General features: G+C 43.6%; 2 protein-coding genes across 2 annotated transcripts in view; one reads left to right on the top strand and one right to left on the bottom strand.

Annotated features, from left to right (window-relative positions):
* The first annotated feature begins 403 nt into the window (after window positions 1-403).
* On the top strand, window positions 404-6,398 carry LOC130372171 (WD repeat-containing protein 5). Its single transcript, XM_056577993.1, has 14 exons — window positions 404-561; window positions 1,125-1,220; window positions 1,845-1,953; window positions 2,074-2,147; window positions 2,300-2,389; window positions 2,851-2,940; window positions 3,253-3,336; window positions 3,738-3,793; window positions 3,900-3,946; window positions 4,136-4,211; window positions 4,368-4,401; window positions 4,530-4,604; window positions 4,723-4,810; window positions 5,424-6,398. The coding sequence occupies exons 2-14, from the start codon at window positions 1,140-1,142 to the stop codon at window positions 5,522-5,524; spliced, it is 1,005 nt and encodes a 334-aa protein (XP_056433968.1). The 5' UTR covers window positions 404-561; window positions 1,125-1,139; the 3' UTR covers window positions 5,525-6,398.
* Window positions 4,904-17,504, bottom strand: part of LOC130372170 (retinoic acid receptor RXR-alpha-A) — an 83,159-nt gene continuing 70,558 nt past the window's right edge. Inside the window, exons 9-11 of the mRNA XM_056577992.1 lie at window positions 15,168-15,259; window positions 14,401-14,506; window positions 4,904-13,157 (exon numbers count right to left, since the gene is read on the bottom strand). Coding sequence (XP_056433967.1) covers window positions 13,010-13,157; window positions 14,401-14,506; window positions 15,168-15,259 — 346 coding nt within the window. The 3' untranslated portion in view covers window positions 4,904-13,009. The remainder of the gene's footprint in view (window positions 13,158-14,400; window positions 14,507-15,167; window positions 15,260-17,504) is intronic.

Raw genomic sequence — 17,504 nt, 5'->3', positions numbered from 1 at the left:
CAATCTGGCAACACTGTACACGGGGGAGGAGCCTGAGTAAGGGTCGGGAGAGGGGTCAGTATCACCTGATTACAAACACTAACATTATTTCTGGTTGTAGGTGGTTGTAGTTTTGTAAGAGGAGTAATGAATGTAGTTTCGTTATTCGTCATGACTTGGGTATAACATGGTGTTATTGTCACTTGTTGTTCCCTGGGTTATTACAAAGTTGTCATGTGTGTATTGAAACTGACACTGTGAAATAAATCGTTTGTTTCAATTGTCTTCAAATTTCTGGCAAAAATGCAGAAACTACTGTTGTATATGTCGCTTCTTGCTTTATTTTGATAGGAGACAACCATTTTATCCTTAACAATTTGCATTTCGCAGTTGGTTAAATTTGTCCCTCGGTTGATGCCGCCTTTCTCTCTTTCGCGCAGGCGCCTGCGAGGATCTTCCCCATTCCCCGCTCATCCTCATCAGTAGCTACTTTGTGTTATAACTACACTATTACTGCAATAATATACGCATACCTCGTGCTTCTAACTACCATCGACTCTTTCAGCGGCACATTAAAGTTCCGTGAGTACAACAGTTTTCCGTGTGTTCGGTCTTTATTATTGTGATTGTTTTAAACGGAGGCCGTGATGGTAGCCTAGCATCCTGAGGTCAGTAGTAGTAGCATCTCACCTCCGCTGCAATCACGTTACATGTGCATCTGTATGCTGCCTGATGTTATATATGTACTACAGTATTGGTTTATACGTTTCCTTTCGGTGGATCCACTGTGCGATATGTATGTGATCCTAAAAGTCATACTCAGGATACATGTTTTGAATGAATGGATTAATGTGCACATGCCTCTTTGTTCATTAGTCGATTTATTTTTTTGGAAATGTGTAACATTTACCCAAGCAGGCGATTCATTCAAAATTAATTAATGTATTAGCGAAAATGCAGCCTAAATACGTACTCATTTTGGGACGGAACCACCTTTGATGGTCAGGTCATCGATCCATCTGATATAAACGCGTGATTTATAGCTGAGTTGAGAATCTGACAGTTAGTTTTCACGATCGTTTCAAAGTTGTGCACGGAAGCCTGTTACCATAGTTGTTATTTATCTACTGTATGTTCCCTATCAGGGGCCAACCTTCGCTATGGCAACGGAGGATAGAAAACCAGAGACGGACTGTAAACCTCCCATATTACCACCGTCCTCATCTTCAAGTCACAGCAAGGTATGGATAAGTAAACAACAACAACAACCCATTAAAACAGCATTGTAACTGCTGTCCCTTCTAAATGACTGTTACCAAGGACTATTGGTAGAATACAGGCTGGTACCAGCCTGTATTCTACCATTACATTAAAATAATAATAAGATTGCCAAGACCAAATGGTAGCCACTGCGCAGAGTGCTAGAACAACAATTGTGTAACCGGTCATTACAATAAAAATGTTAATCAAATGTCATTACAATAAAGAATTTATTATTATTTGTTTTGGATAATCCACATTAGACCCTTTTAAAGTAATCTATAATGTGTTCTCGGTTTCAGTTGTTAGAATTACAATTAGCGCATTTAGCAGACGCTCCAAAGCGACTTACATCGGTTAACACACAAGACACCTCCATGACATCACCGACGGCAGAGTCACCCATGCAAGGCGACAGCCAGCTTTTCAGGAGCAGTGAGGGTTAAGTGTCTTGCTCAGGGACACGTCAAGCTGGGGACTAGCAACCTTTCGGTCGCAAGACAACTGCTCTACCTCCTGAGCTAAGCCGACCCACCCCGACTTGTTCATTGTGATTGTTTGAATCTATTCACGTCTTAATTGTTGCTGGCTGGTTTCTATTATAGTCGGCACCATCCAAGCCCAACTACAGTCTGAAGTTCACCCTAGCAGGCCACACGAAAGCTGTCTCCTCCGTCAAGTTCAGCCCCAACGGAGAGTGGCTTGCAAGCTCCTGTGAGTACAGTTCCCCCCCCTTGCGTCACTTATTGTATGCCATGCAGTATGTGTCTCTCTCTCTTGCTCTCTGTCTATCAATATAATTTATATTGATCAACCTCTGGCCTGTGATTACAGCTGCAGATAAATTAATAAAGATATGGGGAGCTTTCGACGGGAAGTTCGAGAAAACCATATCGGGACACAAGCTGGTAAGTTGAACAAACTGCTCTTGAACTTGAATTCATAATATCAGGAGTCTGCCTGGCCTGCCTGATAAAAGTGTTGTGTAGACTAGTGGAGGGCTTCTGTCTCCCAGTGGACCTCTTCGTAACATTTGTGTGCTCTGTGTCCTTCTCGTCAGGGTATCTCTGACGTGGCCTGGTCCTCAGACTCCAACCTCCTGGTCTCCGCTTCTGACGACAAGACTCTGAAGATCTGGGACGTCAGCTCGGTATGACGTCACCCTCGCAACGCTGTGACCTCTGTGACACGCCCTTATCCCAGTGACCTCACTTTAATGACACCGCCATGACATCACTTGAATGAATGAGGTTGCCCTTAATGACAACCCTCTAATGCAATCCATATGAAATGATACATCATGTTGTGATGTCATCCTAATGGTATGACATCACAACATGATGTCAAGACATTACCGTAATGATATCACATCACCCTGATGCCTTTACAATTGATTGAACTAACGATTTGTGAGGTTGTGGTAATATTTGTAAGCCAGGCCTTTACCGGTATGTAGTATAAACCAACTTACAAGTTGGCTACGTTTGGATTGCCTCGACTTTACGGCCAGCCACGTGGTAACTGCAGGCTGGTGTTGGCTCCACAAAGTTCCAACATGGAGGTTCATGTGTTTAGTGGTGACCGATGTGCCCTCTCTTTTCCGGCCTCCAGGGGAAATGTCTGAAGACACTGAAAGGTCACAGCAACTACGTATTCTGCTGCAACTTCAACCCCCAGTCCAACCTCATCGTGTCCGGATCCGTGAGTAGTCCACACTTCATTGTCATTAGGTTTATAGTGACGATTATCGAGAATATTAGTATTATTGCTGTTATTATTTTTTTCTTATTATCTTTATATTATTGGAAGAAGTAGGAGTGGAAGTAGTGGTATCATTGCCCCTGTGATTATCGTTATCAACATTTTTGGAATACTAATTTTTTTCTTGTTATACTAGAAGTGTGTGTGTGTTATTATTATCCTACTGTCTAATGTTTTCATATCTGTATGTTGTATTGTGATACTGTTTGCTGGTGATTCAATTGATGCTAATGTTGTGTTTCTGTGTTGCAGTTTGACGAAAGTGTTCGGATCTGGGACGTGAAGACGGGGAAGTGTTTGAAAACTCTGCCGGCGCACTCCGACCCCGTCTCTGCTGTGAGTCTTTATTCGTGAGCTGACGTGGTCATTGAGACGTCCTTACAATGTATTCCTGTATGATCTCATGATCGTACCGTCAAGAGTGTATCCCATGTTATGACGTCGCTGTATGTATTATGAAATCACAGTACATCTACAGTCACACACACACACCCCTTTGCTCAGTGTGTTGTGACGTCAAAGCGTCTGACCACACCAGGGATTGTAGCCACTAGACATGTGGACAGACGGAGCTGTGAGAAAAAGTGAAAGTGTATATCCATTGCATTGGACTACATACACATAAACATTTACAATAATTACTACATAAACGTTGGCCATAATGATGTCAGATGACATCAATGTATTTATTGTTAGTGTCTGTTTGAATGTTAATTGGACCATGTCTTGTGTTGCAGGTTCACTTCAACAGGGATGGCTCTCTGATCGTTTCCAGCAGCTACGACGGCCTCTGGTACAAATGTCATCATTTATGTATCCATTGATTTCAAAGTATTCCCAATGCTACTTTAAACTCAAGCTGACGGCGATGCTCAACAACTACTGTTCTCCCCCCACAGTCGAATCTGGGACACGGCGTCCGGGCAGTGCTTGAAGACGCTCATCGGTAAGCTGCTTCCTATCGCCCTCCCCCCCATATGTTTGAAGGGTAGAAGCCAATGCTCCATACTTCCACTTGTGATGTCACTAATGGATGTGATTGTAGTCGTTAACCTCACACCTTGTGGATGAATGAATACCCAAGGGTTGTAGTTCTATGATGTTAAACTCTTCCGTCTCACGTTGTTCACCACAGACGACGACAACCCGCCCGTGTCTTTTGTCAAGTTCTCTCCCAACGGCAAATACATCCTCGCCGCAACCCTCGACAAGTGAGTACCTCACTTCCACTCGCATATATATTGCATTCATACTTTTTTTGTTAGCTCTGAAATCCACCAGAGGGCAGCATAACACCATATAATCTAATGACTGCATGCAGCAAGTGTTGCTGAACTCTTCTGAAAAATGTCTCCTTCTGTTTTCAGTACTTTGAAGTTGTGGGACTACAGCAAAGGGAAGGTAGTATCCTCCAATTTTTTTATTCCTTAAGTATTAACCATTCCAGCACAATTGTGGTTCTTAACACTGTTTACTGTAATTGTATTTTTATTGATTCATACAGCCTAACGTCATCTTTTTCTCTCCAGTGTTTAAAAACGTACTCCGGTCACAAAAACGAGAAGTACTGCATATTTGCCAACTTCTCTGTCACGGGGGGAAAGGTGAGTTCTGTGGTTCTCAGCCTGTGAGCATTAGTGCTGCGGAGTTACCTACAGGGTACATGGCATTCAGGTATTCAAGCCCCTGTGACTCATGTACCCCCGCTCTGTTCGCCCCCAGTGGATCGTGTCCGGATCGGAGGACAACTCTGTGTACATCTGGAACTTGCAGACCAAGGAGATCGTGCAGAAACTGCAGGGACACACAGGTATTGGGATGATGGCCTTAAACTGGGCTGCTGTAGGGTTCGTTAGGTTACAGGGTAGATTATAGTCTTTATATCAGTCTCATGATGTCCATGAGCATGGCAGCAAAACGGTACCCTGCCCCCCATGAACTGGTTTTGATAACATCGACGCACGCATCTTTTCCAGAACAATGGTGGTGCCGGTCTACAAGTGTGTTAGTTGTGTGCGTGTGTGTGTGTGTGTGTGTGTACTTAGTGTAGGTTAACTAAGCAAACGCACTTCTCACTCCAACACAGCCATGTTGAGCATTAATTGTGAAAGTGCTTTAAGTGGCCGCAGCAATTATAGATAATGTTGATAAGTGCAGTCTTATCATTCCTCCTATCCGTCACGACACACAAGGAAAAAATATTTTTTTATTTGTTTTATCTATTAGCAAGTAGATATTTGTAACATTTTATATAACATGTGTTATTTCAGATTTTCCCACCGTGAATCAGAACTATTGTTTTGTTTTTATTTCTTTGCAGAAATGTATTTCTAATTCTTCCCTCCTGGTACTTGTTCATCTTCAGTGTTCTCCCTTCTTCTCCTCTTCGATGTCAAGTTGTTAATCCCCCTTTTCTCCCATAGACGTGGTGATCTCCACAGCCTGTCACCCCACAGAGAACATCATCGCCTCGGCCGCGTTGGAAAACGACAAGACCATCAAGCTGTGGAGAAGTGACTGCTAAGTCAGGCCTGATTTTGTATTTTGAGTTGTTTTGTTTTTTTACCACTTAAATAAAAAAGAAGAGAAAATATGGAGTCTTTGGGGGTTTCTAAAGAAATGAGGACATTCCCACACCACAGACGGGGATTCACGCCCATGAAACCATGAACAACGTAAGCCAGACACACAGGTGGACCAGCTGCTGTTCAGAACACACAGGCCACTGTTGTGGACTGTGATCTCTCTGCTACGGCCAAGTTTCTCTTTACGCCTGGTGGGTCTGCTCAGTGGTTTTTGTATCTCTTTTTTTAATTACATTTTTTAATGCTTTTTTTCTAATGTTTTTAAAAGGGATGAACTCGCTTGATGTCGTAAGGACATGTTTTCTACTTTTCTGGAGACGACCACCGTGTTCCCACCATTTTGTTTTGCCACTGTGATGTTGTAGACAGTGCTGTCGTGGCCCCACTGTTGCATATGATTGGCTGTCTAAGTGAATTAAATACCTGTTCTTCAGCCTTTCATGATGACTGTACCATTTCCTCTTTTAAAGTATTTTTATCTATTTATTCCACCGATCCATTTACTAAGAGCATTACATATTGTCGCGTATTGCACCGTATTCTGGTTTGAATGGCCGACGGCGGGATTTGTGTGTTTAGTTGGTGGTTAGAATTGGCTGGTCTGTTTAAACTTCATGACCAAATGAGAATATTTTGTGTCTTCTATTTTGTACATTATACGTATTGTAGTTTGTTGTTGTATTTTTACCTGATTAACAGTATGACCAGCAACGTAATAAACACATATTTAGTAAACTGGACATTTTTCTTTGAACTCTTTGTCACTGTTGATCACGGATAACAACTGCATTGTTATATTTTCTTAATAATAAAACGATAAAAGACAAAGGCATATTTGTGAGAAGATGGGAAAAAAATATGCTTCATCGATATACATTTTTAAAAGTTTTTAATAACTTTTCTGTCCATGAAAGATGGATCATCAGAGAACAACCCACAAAGAACATGACTTTTTCATCTCCTTAAAAGTAGACAAAACAATAAAAAATAAAATAATGAAAAAGAGGAACCAATGTCTGTGAGGCAGGTTGTAGAGGGCAACGGTAAAGGTGACAACCCTCTCTTGGGTGGGAAAAAATTATAATCTAGCCTTTCAAATTAACATTTCCACAAACAATGTATACAACAGCCCACAGAAGGAAAGAAACGGTACATAAGCGAGGGATAAAATGACCTTTGTACAAAAATAGATCTTTTTCAAAGTTTTTTTTTTTTTTTTTACATTTTCTTGAACCTTAACGTCTATGTAACAAAGAAAGCAGTGATTGTGTTGCAAGCTCAGCTTTTCCTGAATACATTTCCAACATACAATAGCCAAGCAAACATACATTTGAAAGATTTTCTTTTAGTTTTTTTTCTCTTTCTTTAGTTTTTGCTACTTTTTGAGGTCCCATAGACTGCTTTGAGCTGGTTCTTTTTGAATTTTAAGAGCTGCTGCGATTCTGCTGGTAAACTTTTTTAGAAAGTCAAGGTCAAAAGCAAAAAAAAAAAATCCTCAACGCTTTTTGAAACCACTGTATATCCGCGCTGGATAACTTCGACACTTGACCTGGTTTAGAATCGTTTGGTCTAAAAGTCTCGTCTTTCTCTTGCCATATTGACTGGAAATGCTCAAGGAACAAAATTCTAGATATATATTTATAAATATATACACAATGTACATATAGACAAAATATAGCTTTACATCATAATAAAGCATTAACAGTTAATTCTATCAACGCGTTTCTTCTGCGATTAAGTCTCAAACCCTTTTGCTGTTTGCATTTCCTGCAGTCCTTCGTTATTGGTTTATTAAAACGTCCGTTTATGGCTTTCAATCACTGGGGTTTCTGATCACAGTACTGTGGTACAGCTAAGAGTAGACACAAGATTGAGGAGAGCAGGAGGGTATTTTAAAAAGGCTGTCACTGTTGGCTAACAAATAGATTGTTCTTCATCTCTGAGACCAATGTCGGCCATGCATACAAATTTGGAGGAAATTTTGAAAACAAGGGGTCAAATAATTGCTGTTGCTGAGAATATTGATAGACACAATTCAAAACTTTTTCCCCACAGTCATAGTGCTTAGGTTGAAAATGTTTGTGAACAAGTTGATTAATTAGTTGTCGTTCGTTTTTTCGCGAATTCTGTGGAAAGAACGCAAAAATCACTAGTGTAGAATATAAATACTGTAAACTGAGTCTGAGCTGGGATTCAATTCTGTCACCTGGATACTCATCTCGTTCCACTGCAATAAAGTATGTTGCATTGATCATACAAGCCAATAGATACTGAGGTTATTGCTTGTAAAAATCATTCAAACACTGAGATTTTCGACCAAGAGGAATATTAAACATGACGCATTGGACAAAAAAGTGCCTTGTTTTTCTAATTTAAATACTTGTATAAAATTCAAGTAATTTTGCAGTGCTGCATCTCTACCACTAGGGGGAAGTCACAGTAACATAGCCGCCAACCACATCGCATTCTCTCTGTGTTCAAACTGTTTTTTCCCCTCAAACCAGATCCAGATTTAATTCTGGTCTGGGATCTCTCTTGCACCCTCTCCATGTTGGCTTTACGTCAGTGTCCTATCAGCAATCTGAACGAACACATTACCAGATTGATTAAGCCGACATTTCCCAAAATGTCCAAAATTCCCTTGTGTGAAACCGAGCCCAGGACCTTAAAAAACAAAAGCAAAGATTCTGTAAAAATGTATATAGTTGGGGAAGGACCAAATCTGATCGTTTTTTAATTGTTTTCAATCACCAAATTAATTTTTTTTTTTCTTTGGGGGTTTCTAAAGAAATGAGGACATTCCCACACCACAGACGGGGATTCACGCCCATGAAACCATGAACAACGTAAGCCAGACACACAGGTGGACCAGCTGCTGTTCAGAACACACAGGCCACTGTTGTGGACTGGGATCTCTCTGCTACGGCCAAGTTTCTCTTTACGCCTGGTGGGTCTGCTCAGTGGTTTTTGTATCTCTTTTTTTAATTACATTTTTTAATGCTTTTTTTCTAATGTTTTTAAAAGGGATGAACTCGCTTGATGTCGTAAGGACAAATTAATAATTAACATTAATTAATAATCCTTCCCCAACTATATACATTTTTACAGAATCTTTGCTTTTGTTTTTTAAGGTCCTGGGCTCGGTTTCACACAAGGGAATTTTGGACATTTTGGGAAATGTCGGCTTAATCAATCTGGTAATGTGTTCGTTCAGATTGCTGAAAGGACACTGACGTAAAGCCAACATGGAGATTTTTTTTTCCATTTTTCTAAATTGGAGATGTTGGGTTATGTTGATGTACAAATACTGCTCCAACTTCTGACGCCACTCCGGTTTCACAATTCCTTCTTGAGGAAACCTAAATCAAGGTCGAACAGTTGTTGCTTTCTTAATAGCCTTTTCCTGTGCCTTCTTAAATATTGAGCGATTTCTCAGAGCATCCATATAAAACATATTAAAAACCAACCTAAACAAACCGCGAGGAACGCCGGCGGCCTCCTGTCCATGTACATCCCTACCCCCCTGGTCTGAGAAACATACATTGTTGTCCTTAAACAGGTTTTCAAAGGGTCAATTTTTGATAGAAACAGTTGGAATAGAAACACCACCACTCTATAGGCAATCTTTGGAAATGAGCTCCATGCATAGTGTTGCAGCAACTGCAGCTTTCAAGGAGGACAGAGGGCAGAAAAGATGATGTGTGTGTGTGTGTGTGTGTGTGTGCGTGTGTATTTGGTGTGCTGTGACTCATACACACAGAAAACATGGTGAGCTTTAATATTCCACCTTGAACCGAGAGATGCTTGAACCATGACCTGTTCAGAAAGGAAATTTAGAGGATGAATAACATCGAATACACTGCCCACCCCTGTGTCAAGGAGTCCTACTAAGGAATCACAACAAACGCACAATGGAGCGACTGCAAACTCACACACTTGTCCCACTCAGTCATTAAAACCCTTTGACCACACACGCCCTCAGGGACCTGCGACGACACGGGATATGGGGGGGGGCGTTCCATGCGCTAGGGGCCACTATTGAATCAGAGTGTACATCTAAATCACGATAACACAGAGATTTGCATCTACACAGGGATGTGGAAACCTCAATGTGGAGAGCCTGATACAACTCTTTTTCTCTCCTGGTACCTGGTAGCCCTGTGGGCCCTTGAACGCCTCTAGTGACAACACTAGAGCCTGGGAACTAAACAGGGACCAAAGGGTCCTGGAACGACATTGAGACCTGGGAACTACGCTAGGATCTGGGACAAACGTGGGACTCGAGACCACTGCAGGACCTGGGATAGCACTGGGACTTGAGAGCGCAGTGGGCTTGGGATAACACAGGAACAACGGGAACTACACTGGAAACCGAGACTACAGACTGGGGCATAGGGGGCCAGGCACCAACTCTGGGCCCTTTGGACGACCCGGAGCCCACAGGCAGACGGTCGATGCGGACGGTCAACGCGCTTCGCGGATCATTCAGATGGACGGAAAACCGAGGTAATTGTGATGTGTGCCATTCAGATCAGAACAAGAAAAACGAAGACAACCCAAAAAAAAACACACTACGGTATACGATTGTAACTCTGCACCCAGGTAGGTATCAGGGCGATGTCTAAAGCTAAGACCGTCCGTAGAAGAGGCCTTGGATGAGCTGGGTGGTGGGGGTGAGAGGTGGCAGGTCGGGGCGTGGTTAAGGTGGGCAGGAGTTCACATGACGAGGGACGTCCGAGAAGGTCAGGGGAGGGAGGAGGAAGAGGAGGAGGAGGAGGTGGTAGGGGACAGAAGTGAGAAGGTGTGCCAACACAGCTGTGACACATCCATCGCCGGTAGAGCACTTAAAGCGCCGATCACACGTCTATTCCCCGCGGTGCCGTATCAGAGGTCGCGACCTCCCGCTCAGAATGGATCCTGCAGAGTTTCAGACATTTTTTATTTGCTTCTTCTCCACTTCACCTCGCAGTCACCTGAGAAGGGACGTGAAGATGAGGGGGACGACCTCCGTGGGACACTGGATGAGGCTGTGTGATGGATGGTGGATGAGGTGGTGGATCGCATGGGTTCCCTGGTGGCGTTCAGGGACATCCTCTGAATCATGGGGCTGAACTATCAAGAAACCGGGGATTGATTGTCCACATGCTGCGGCTCAAGCGCTCCTATTGGATGACGCCTTCGCCAACCCAGATCTGATCACATGACTTCTGAGGTACCGCCTCTAACTGTAATTTCACACAGTGCTAAGGGAGAAAGGCAGTGGTCACAGCCAATGGGAGAAACTGGGGGGAGAAACTGGCTGAAATGGTTTCTCACAGTGGGTGGGGGGGAACTTCCTTTTGATTCCTTGACACTTTCGGGAACATTGAGAATTAATTGTTTGTAATTAGGAACGTTTAGATAAAGAGGGCGTTGCGAGTTTAGAGTCAACACAAACTGACATGTTGATTTCATCATGTTGGATAGGCAGCTGCTCTGCTGCACCAGAAGCCATAGCAGTCGGTTGCACTTCCTGTTCTTTACCGATTGGTCAGGGGGATTGGGTTCCAGTATTCCGATTGGTCGATGCAAACGCTCCTTTCCCCTACAGAGAAGGCGGTGGCCCCGTACTGTGGGGGCCCATGCGGTGTTAATGACATATGGTTCAACGGGTTTTGAATTTGGGCAGAGACCTGAGTTTAATATTTTTGGTCGACCTCCAAATCAAACTTCAAAGCTTTCAAAGCCTCACATCCAGCTAACCAAGGACTTGACCCTATACGAGGAGAGGAGAGAGATGGGGGTGAGAGAGAGAGAGAGAGAGCTTGTGTGAGAGAGAGAGAGAGAGAGAGAGAGAGAGAGAGAGAGAGAGAGAGAGAGAGAGAGAGATGGGGAGAGACAGAGATTGGGAGAGATATAGTAGGGCTGAACGATTAATCAAATTCAAATCAAAATTGCGATGTAATAGTACGCGATATGCAAATCGCCCATGCTGCGATATAAAAATAACAAAAAAAAGTATTATTTTTGGTGTGGTTTTTTTCTTTTTTTGGGGGGGGGTTTACCGTTACTGACTGGAGATCAGTTAGATTTAGATTTATTTTTCTTTTACAATTCAAAAGTTAAATAAAGATGTCATAATATAAATTCATCTCAACACATCAGCCTGTCCTAAAGGAAAGAGCAGTTTACAAGTTGACTGCTTCCAATGTTGTGATGGTCATACTCAAGAAGGATTTATGGTTTTTTAGTGAATAATACAGAACATAAGGAACTTAATAAATTAAAAAAATCGCATATTAAATCGCAATCGCAATATTGGTCGAAATAATCGCAATTCGATTATTTCCCTAAATCATTCAGCCCTAGAGAGATTGGGGGTGAGAGAGAGTGAGAGAGGGAGAGAATTTGGGAGAGACAGATATTGGGAGAGAAAGAGAGAGATGGGGAGAGAGTGAGACAGAAAGAGAGAAGGAGAGATGGGGAGAGAGAAAGAGAGATAGAGCGAGAGAGCGAGAGAGCAAGAGAGCGTGAGCAAGCAAGGGAGATGGAGAGGGAGAGAGAGAGGGAGAGGGAAAGCGAGGGGGGAAAGCGAGAGAGAGAGGGAGAGAGAGAGAGAGAGGGCGAGAGCGAGAAAGCGAGAGAGAGAGAGAGAGAAAGAGCGAGAGAGCGAGAGGGCGGGAGAGAGAGAGAGAGAGAGAGATGCTGAGGTCCTGACAGACGGTATACCCGGGGTTTCGTAGGGTCCGGGTTCGAGTCGGTCGGCACGTGTCGCCGACCGACCGGCGGTCTCCAGAACACGATTGTCTCGTCCACAACTCTAGAGAGCGTCCAGGGGTGACGTCATCACTGCTAGGAACAAGTCTGCACACCAGCAAAGCTAAGGGTTAGTCTTTATTCCTGATCGCCGTACACCGCTGGTATATCTTACTTTAGTCGGGAGAAAAGAAAGAGAAACATTCCGTCCAGTTCATTCGGGTCCATCTCAGTCTTTTAGCGTCTCATGCGCGTCGGCGTCTCTCACTTTAATATATATATGTCTATATATATTTCTTATTTATATATTTTTACAAGGTATAAAACAGAGCCGCAAACCCAAAAAAAAGACACTATGAATTCATCTTCTGTTTCGCTCCCCCCACTTCGTCGCAGCGCATTTCAACGCACATCCACGGTAACCGTGGCGACCGGCTGACGGGCATCGAGGCTGTCCACGCCCAGGGGTCCGGCGCAACGTGCATGAGCGCGATGTCCCTCACCGGACCGGGGGGGAAGTCACAGGACCCCTCCCCCTACCCCGCTGCTCCCATGCCTGATAGGTCCAGGGGGGCCGGGAGGGCGGCGCTGGTGTGGTGGCGTCCAATAAGACGATGACAACGATGAGGATGATGACCAGGCAGGGGATTGGAGGACCAGAGAGGAAGTCCCGCCTTCCCTCGCCATCCCTATGTCATCTGATGCGGCGCTTCCAGCATCTCCATGAGGAAGGTGTCGATGGGCGTGTCCCCGATCAGCTTGAAGAAGAAGAGGTGCTCCAGGCACTTGAGGCCGATGGAGCGCAGCGCCGGTAACCGTAGCAACAGCTTGGCGAACCTGGTGCGGGAAAAAAAACGGTAAAACGGGATTGCTGATCGTAAGTGCGGTGGGTTCCGAGAGAAGGGTTAGAGGTTACACCAGGTGTGAGGTATCCACGACAACAGAATACAAAACAAAGAAGTTAAATTAAATCAAATTAAATGATGAATGAAATGTGGCTTTAAATTTAAAGGGGTAGGCTAGTGTAGTCACTATATTTTTCAACCTGAGCGCGATGCCCTCACCCAGTGGTTCCCAACCTGGAGGTTGGGGGCATATGGAGGTCATATGAGGGGAGATTGCTGAAATATGCTGGGGACATTTGATGAACCAATTAAGCAAACCATTATTCTTTTTAAAAGGTGAAATAGACATGGTTTATATATTCAAACTGACTGCCTAAAGACTCAGAGCCACTAGCAAACTACTTCTAATCACTTAGGGCCCTATCTTGCATCCAGTGCAATTGACTTTCTACACTGACGCATGCATCTTGGCTAGTTTGCACCCGGCGCAAAGCCAATTCGGCTTTGCGCCGAATTGGCTTTGAGACTGCAAACGCGCTGTCAAAATATCAACTCGTCAGGTTCAAATGCACTCATAGCGCTTAAAGGGAAGGGAAATGGCACTCTCATTGGTTTATTGCACGTCACGCCCAAACCACACCTACGGGTAATTAGGCTACTTCAGGGCAACCGTTTTTAGATTTGCGTCGGGCGCAAGAGTCATTTATCCGCTGGTATAATAGCAACAGCGGCAGAGCCCCGCCCACAAAGCTACTTCCGTTTAGCGCTTCTCACTTGCGTTTCAGACCGGTAAAATAGGGCCCTTAGTGTGTGGTAGAGCGATGTTGTATTTATATTACCGGCAGACTATTTGTGTCGAGGCAGAAGTTCGGGTCACAAAATTTTTCTGAGCTAGAAATGTGGTCACGAGCAGGTGAAGGTTGTGACTCAATGTCCTCACTCCTACCTGCTCCTTAATGACGTGTATCTACACCGATATACTGGAAGTCGCCTTGTATAGAAACGTCTGCTAAGTGACAGAATATTAAATATGAATCTTATATATTAGCTTTTTATCAAAAAAACATTTTGATGCACGCATACCGCATATGGTTTCATTCAAACAAAAATATATTACAGCTGCGATTCAGTTTATACAAGACTAGACATGAATCTCAAATGTTTCAATAACCTATCACAACACAGCAATTTGCACCAATCAGAGCTGAGGTCAGGCGGTGGGCGGGGCTTCCTACCTGCCCGGCTGCTCAGGGTACTTATGCTTGCAGTAGGCCTCCAGAGACGCATACACCTTCTCCCTGAGGGCCTCCACCTCCCCCGGGTTGGAGAGACCCTTCGAATCTACACACACACACACACGCACAGGAGAACACAGACTCTTCATTAAATGCACACTTTCGAGTAAGTTTAGTCGCTCATGCATGTAGCCCGAGTCCACATCATATAATGTATGGAAAGTATGCATTTTAAAAGAGTTGCCTTAAGCAAAAAGAGATATTATTGGGAGTATATATAATTAATCATACGGAGGGACTGATGACATGAATAATAAATCAACACATTAATAATCTGTGTTTGATGCAGCAGGCAGCCCTCCACTGACTGACGTAGAGTGAGTGCATGTTCTTAAGGGCTGAATCATATCTTGACAGTCTGATGCTCACCACCAAACCACCCCACAGTTAAACTATGTTTCCTTTAATGTCGGTACTCCAAGTACCATGTTCTACTCTTTACACAGTTTTACACACTTTTGCTGTGGATGTGTACGGACATTCAAATACCATGCTTGATGCAGTCACCTTTATACCTGTAGCATATAGGTATACCGCTCTGTGTGTGTGTGTGTGTGTGTGTGTGTGTGTGTGTGTGTGTGTGTGTGTGTGTGTGTGTGTGTGTGTGTGTGTGTGTGTGTGTGTGTGTGTGTGTGTGTGCTTGCGCGCCGGCGTACATGCGTGTGTGTGTGCCTATGTGTGTGTGTGCCGTGTCTGAAAAGCTTTACCTGGGTTGAAGAGGACGATGGCTCTGAGGCAACCCAGCTCTGTCTTGTCCATCTGCATGTCCCTCATCTTGGACACCAACTCTGTCAGCACCCTGGTCATAGAAACACACCGAACATAGACGTTAATATCCTGCCTTGATAACACTCTTTAATATGTCATCTCAGCCCAACCCAGCTCTGTCATGGCTCTGGGCAGAAACAAACCAGAGGTCTCAATTTACTACACTTCATTACTTATTACTGTTTTAGTTTCTCTACTCATTATAACTTACTTTATTTTATTTTATTTTCATAATTATTATTTATTATTAATCTATTGATGTTGCTACTTATTTTGACTGATCTTAAAATATATACATTTTTTACTTATCTTTAATGACTTTATCTTGAAATGTTGCTGCTATGTTGCTGTTGAGGAACCAAGCATAATAATTTTTTCTCTTGTGTACTTATAAGACATAAAAAAAAAGTTCTGATTCTGATTTCATCCTCAAGCATCATCTGCTTCCACTTCTTTTGGAGGCAACACTTATTTTTTTCCCACACAAAAGAGTTTGATTACCTAATGTCTGCAGCTTAACCTGTGAGCCCCCCCAAAGCAAGATGCCCCCTAACCCATACCTGGTCCTTTTTTATTATTTTATTTAAACGGGACAATGCACAATAATTTACATTTTTAGTTTACACTCAAAATGTAAATGTGCCAGAGTTAGCAGAAAAGCGATTTTCATCTGTAGTTCCTTGGGCCTTGTCCTTAAAAACATGGATCTGAACTCACGAAGCCAGTTGTTTTGGATGAAAACTAAACGCCAAAAAGATCAACACGTAACAGCTGATCCCATCCTACCTGGGTCATGCATATTTGTGTGCTTTATTCATGAGACAACCCGAAAAAAACAAGCCCTGGTTGTTATCGTATGATTATATTGACAACACTACGGCTTTTAGACCAGTCCTCCTGTGTGTGCAGCAGCACAACACTACATCAGTGTTCTTAGTGGCTCAACTCAAACACGTGCGCATTAACCGAGTGTATAATTACCCAGGAGCCTCTGCACAACAGAGCCGTGCACAAGCCGACCGGCTGCCCACGCGACGGTAGCCACAGCCACTGGAGCGCTGCACAGCCTCGCAGAGGAAGCATCCTCACTAGATGACGCTTATAAATAGAAACCCACAGTAGCCACACAGCTCAGAGCCGCCCGTAACCCCCTCACTAACAGGCCCGGGGACCGGCGGGATGGGACGTCTGGGAGGGGGGGGGCGTGGCCGTGCGATAGAGAGACCGTCTTTTTGGGCCCGAAACTGTCACTTGTTCTTGCTCCATCTCTCTGTCTGCTCTATCTCAGTCTGTCTTTCTTTCTCCCCCTGCAATCTCCTTCCCTTGCTCTCTAACTCTTCATCTGTCATTCTCTCCAACACTCTCTCGCTCCGTTTAGATTTTAATTTTGCTTGCTATTCGCTGTAATGTTAAAGATTCTTTAAATCAACCCCGAGTGATTTTCAGTAAATTGTTTCAATTCAAAATATAAATATGGTGCTTTATTTCTTTCTTCCTATTTGTCTCTCTCTCTTTATATATAAAACTATGCATATGTATCTATCTCTCCCTCTTTCTGACTATCTCACTCTCTCCCTCTCTCAAATTGTCTCTCCAACATCAGAGCGATGTGCGTTGACCAACGTGTTCTAGCTGTTTACGGGGACCAGTGGACACACAAGCCAGTCTCTGAATGCTCAGTCAACCAGAGAATGAGGACACTCTCCCCGGTTCCGGTGCTTAACTGGGCGGAAACAATGACAGAGCTATAAAAAAACCATGCCTGGCAGAACCGATCAAAAGTCTTTAGTCCTTCATATTGTGCTGGTGACACGCAGAAGTCGTGTGTGTGTGTGCTGGTAAACTCTGCCTTTCTGGTCCTGGGTTGAAAATATTCCATCAAAGTGACAACTAAAGTGTGGACTTAGCAGACATTTAACGAAACCAAATCAAATAATTTAACGTTGCTCGGGACATCCATTTTCAATGTTTTAAAAAGCTCTCTCCTTTTTACAAAGTTAGAGGGACTATCTCTCCAGCTTGTTTCAGCAGCCACTCAAACAACTACCGTGATTTTAGAAATCCCCAGATGTTTGGTTTAGGCAGCGTGAACTCAGATGGTCTGGCACGGCGAGACTAGGGGACCAGCGGTTGTCAGGGACAACGGGAAGACTGGACATCAACAACACGTTGTTGGGTATATAACTGATCATGATGTTCTACTTAACCAAACCCCACCACCCTTGAGACTAATAAGAGGAATAGGAACGACAGGGGAGGATAGAGAGAAAGAGAGC

This window comes from Gadus chalcogrammus, chromosome 19 (genome assembly GCF_026213295.1).
Source record: "Gadus chalcogrammus isolate NIFS_2021 chromosome 19, NIFS_Gcha_1.0, whole genome shotgun sequence".
NCBI classification, from domain to species: Eukaryota; Metazoa; Chordata; class Actinopteri; order Gadiformes; family Gadidae; genus Gadus; species Gadus chalcogrammus.
Note: the sequence above shows the minus strand (reverse complement) of the source record. Positions and strands in the feature narration are given on the sequence as shown.

Coding starts and splice junctions, on each gene's coding strand:
- LOC130372171 (XM_056577993.1), top strand. CDS start 1,140: ATGGCAACGGAGGATAGAAAACCAGAGACGGACTGTAAACCTCCCATA. Junction 1,221..1,844: donor CATCTTCAAGTCACAGCAAG/GTATGGATAAGT, acceptor TTTCTATTATAG/TCGGCACCATCCAAGCCCAA. Junction 3,337..3,737: donor ACTCCGACCCCGTCTCTGCT/GTGAGTCTTTAT, acceptor CTTGTGTTGCAG/GTTCACTTCAACAGGGATGG.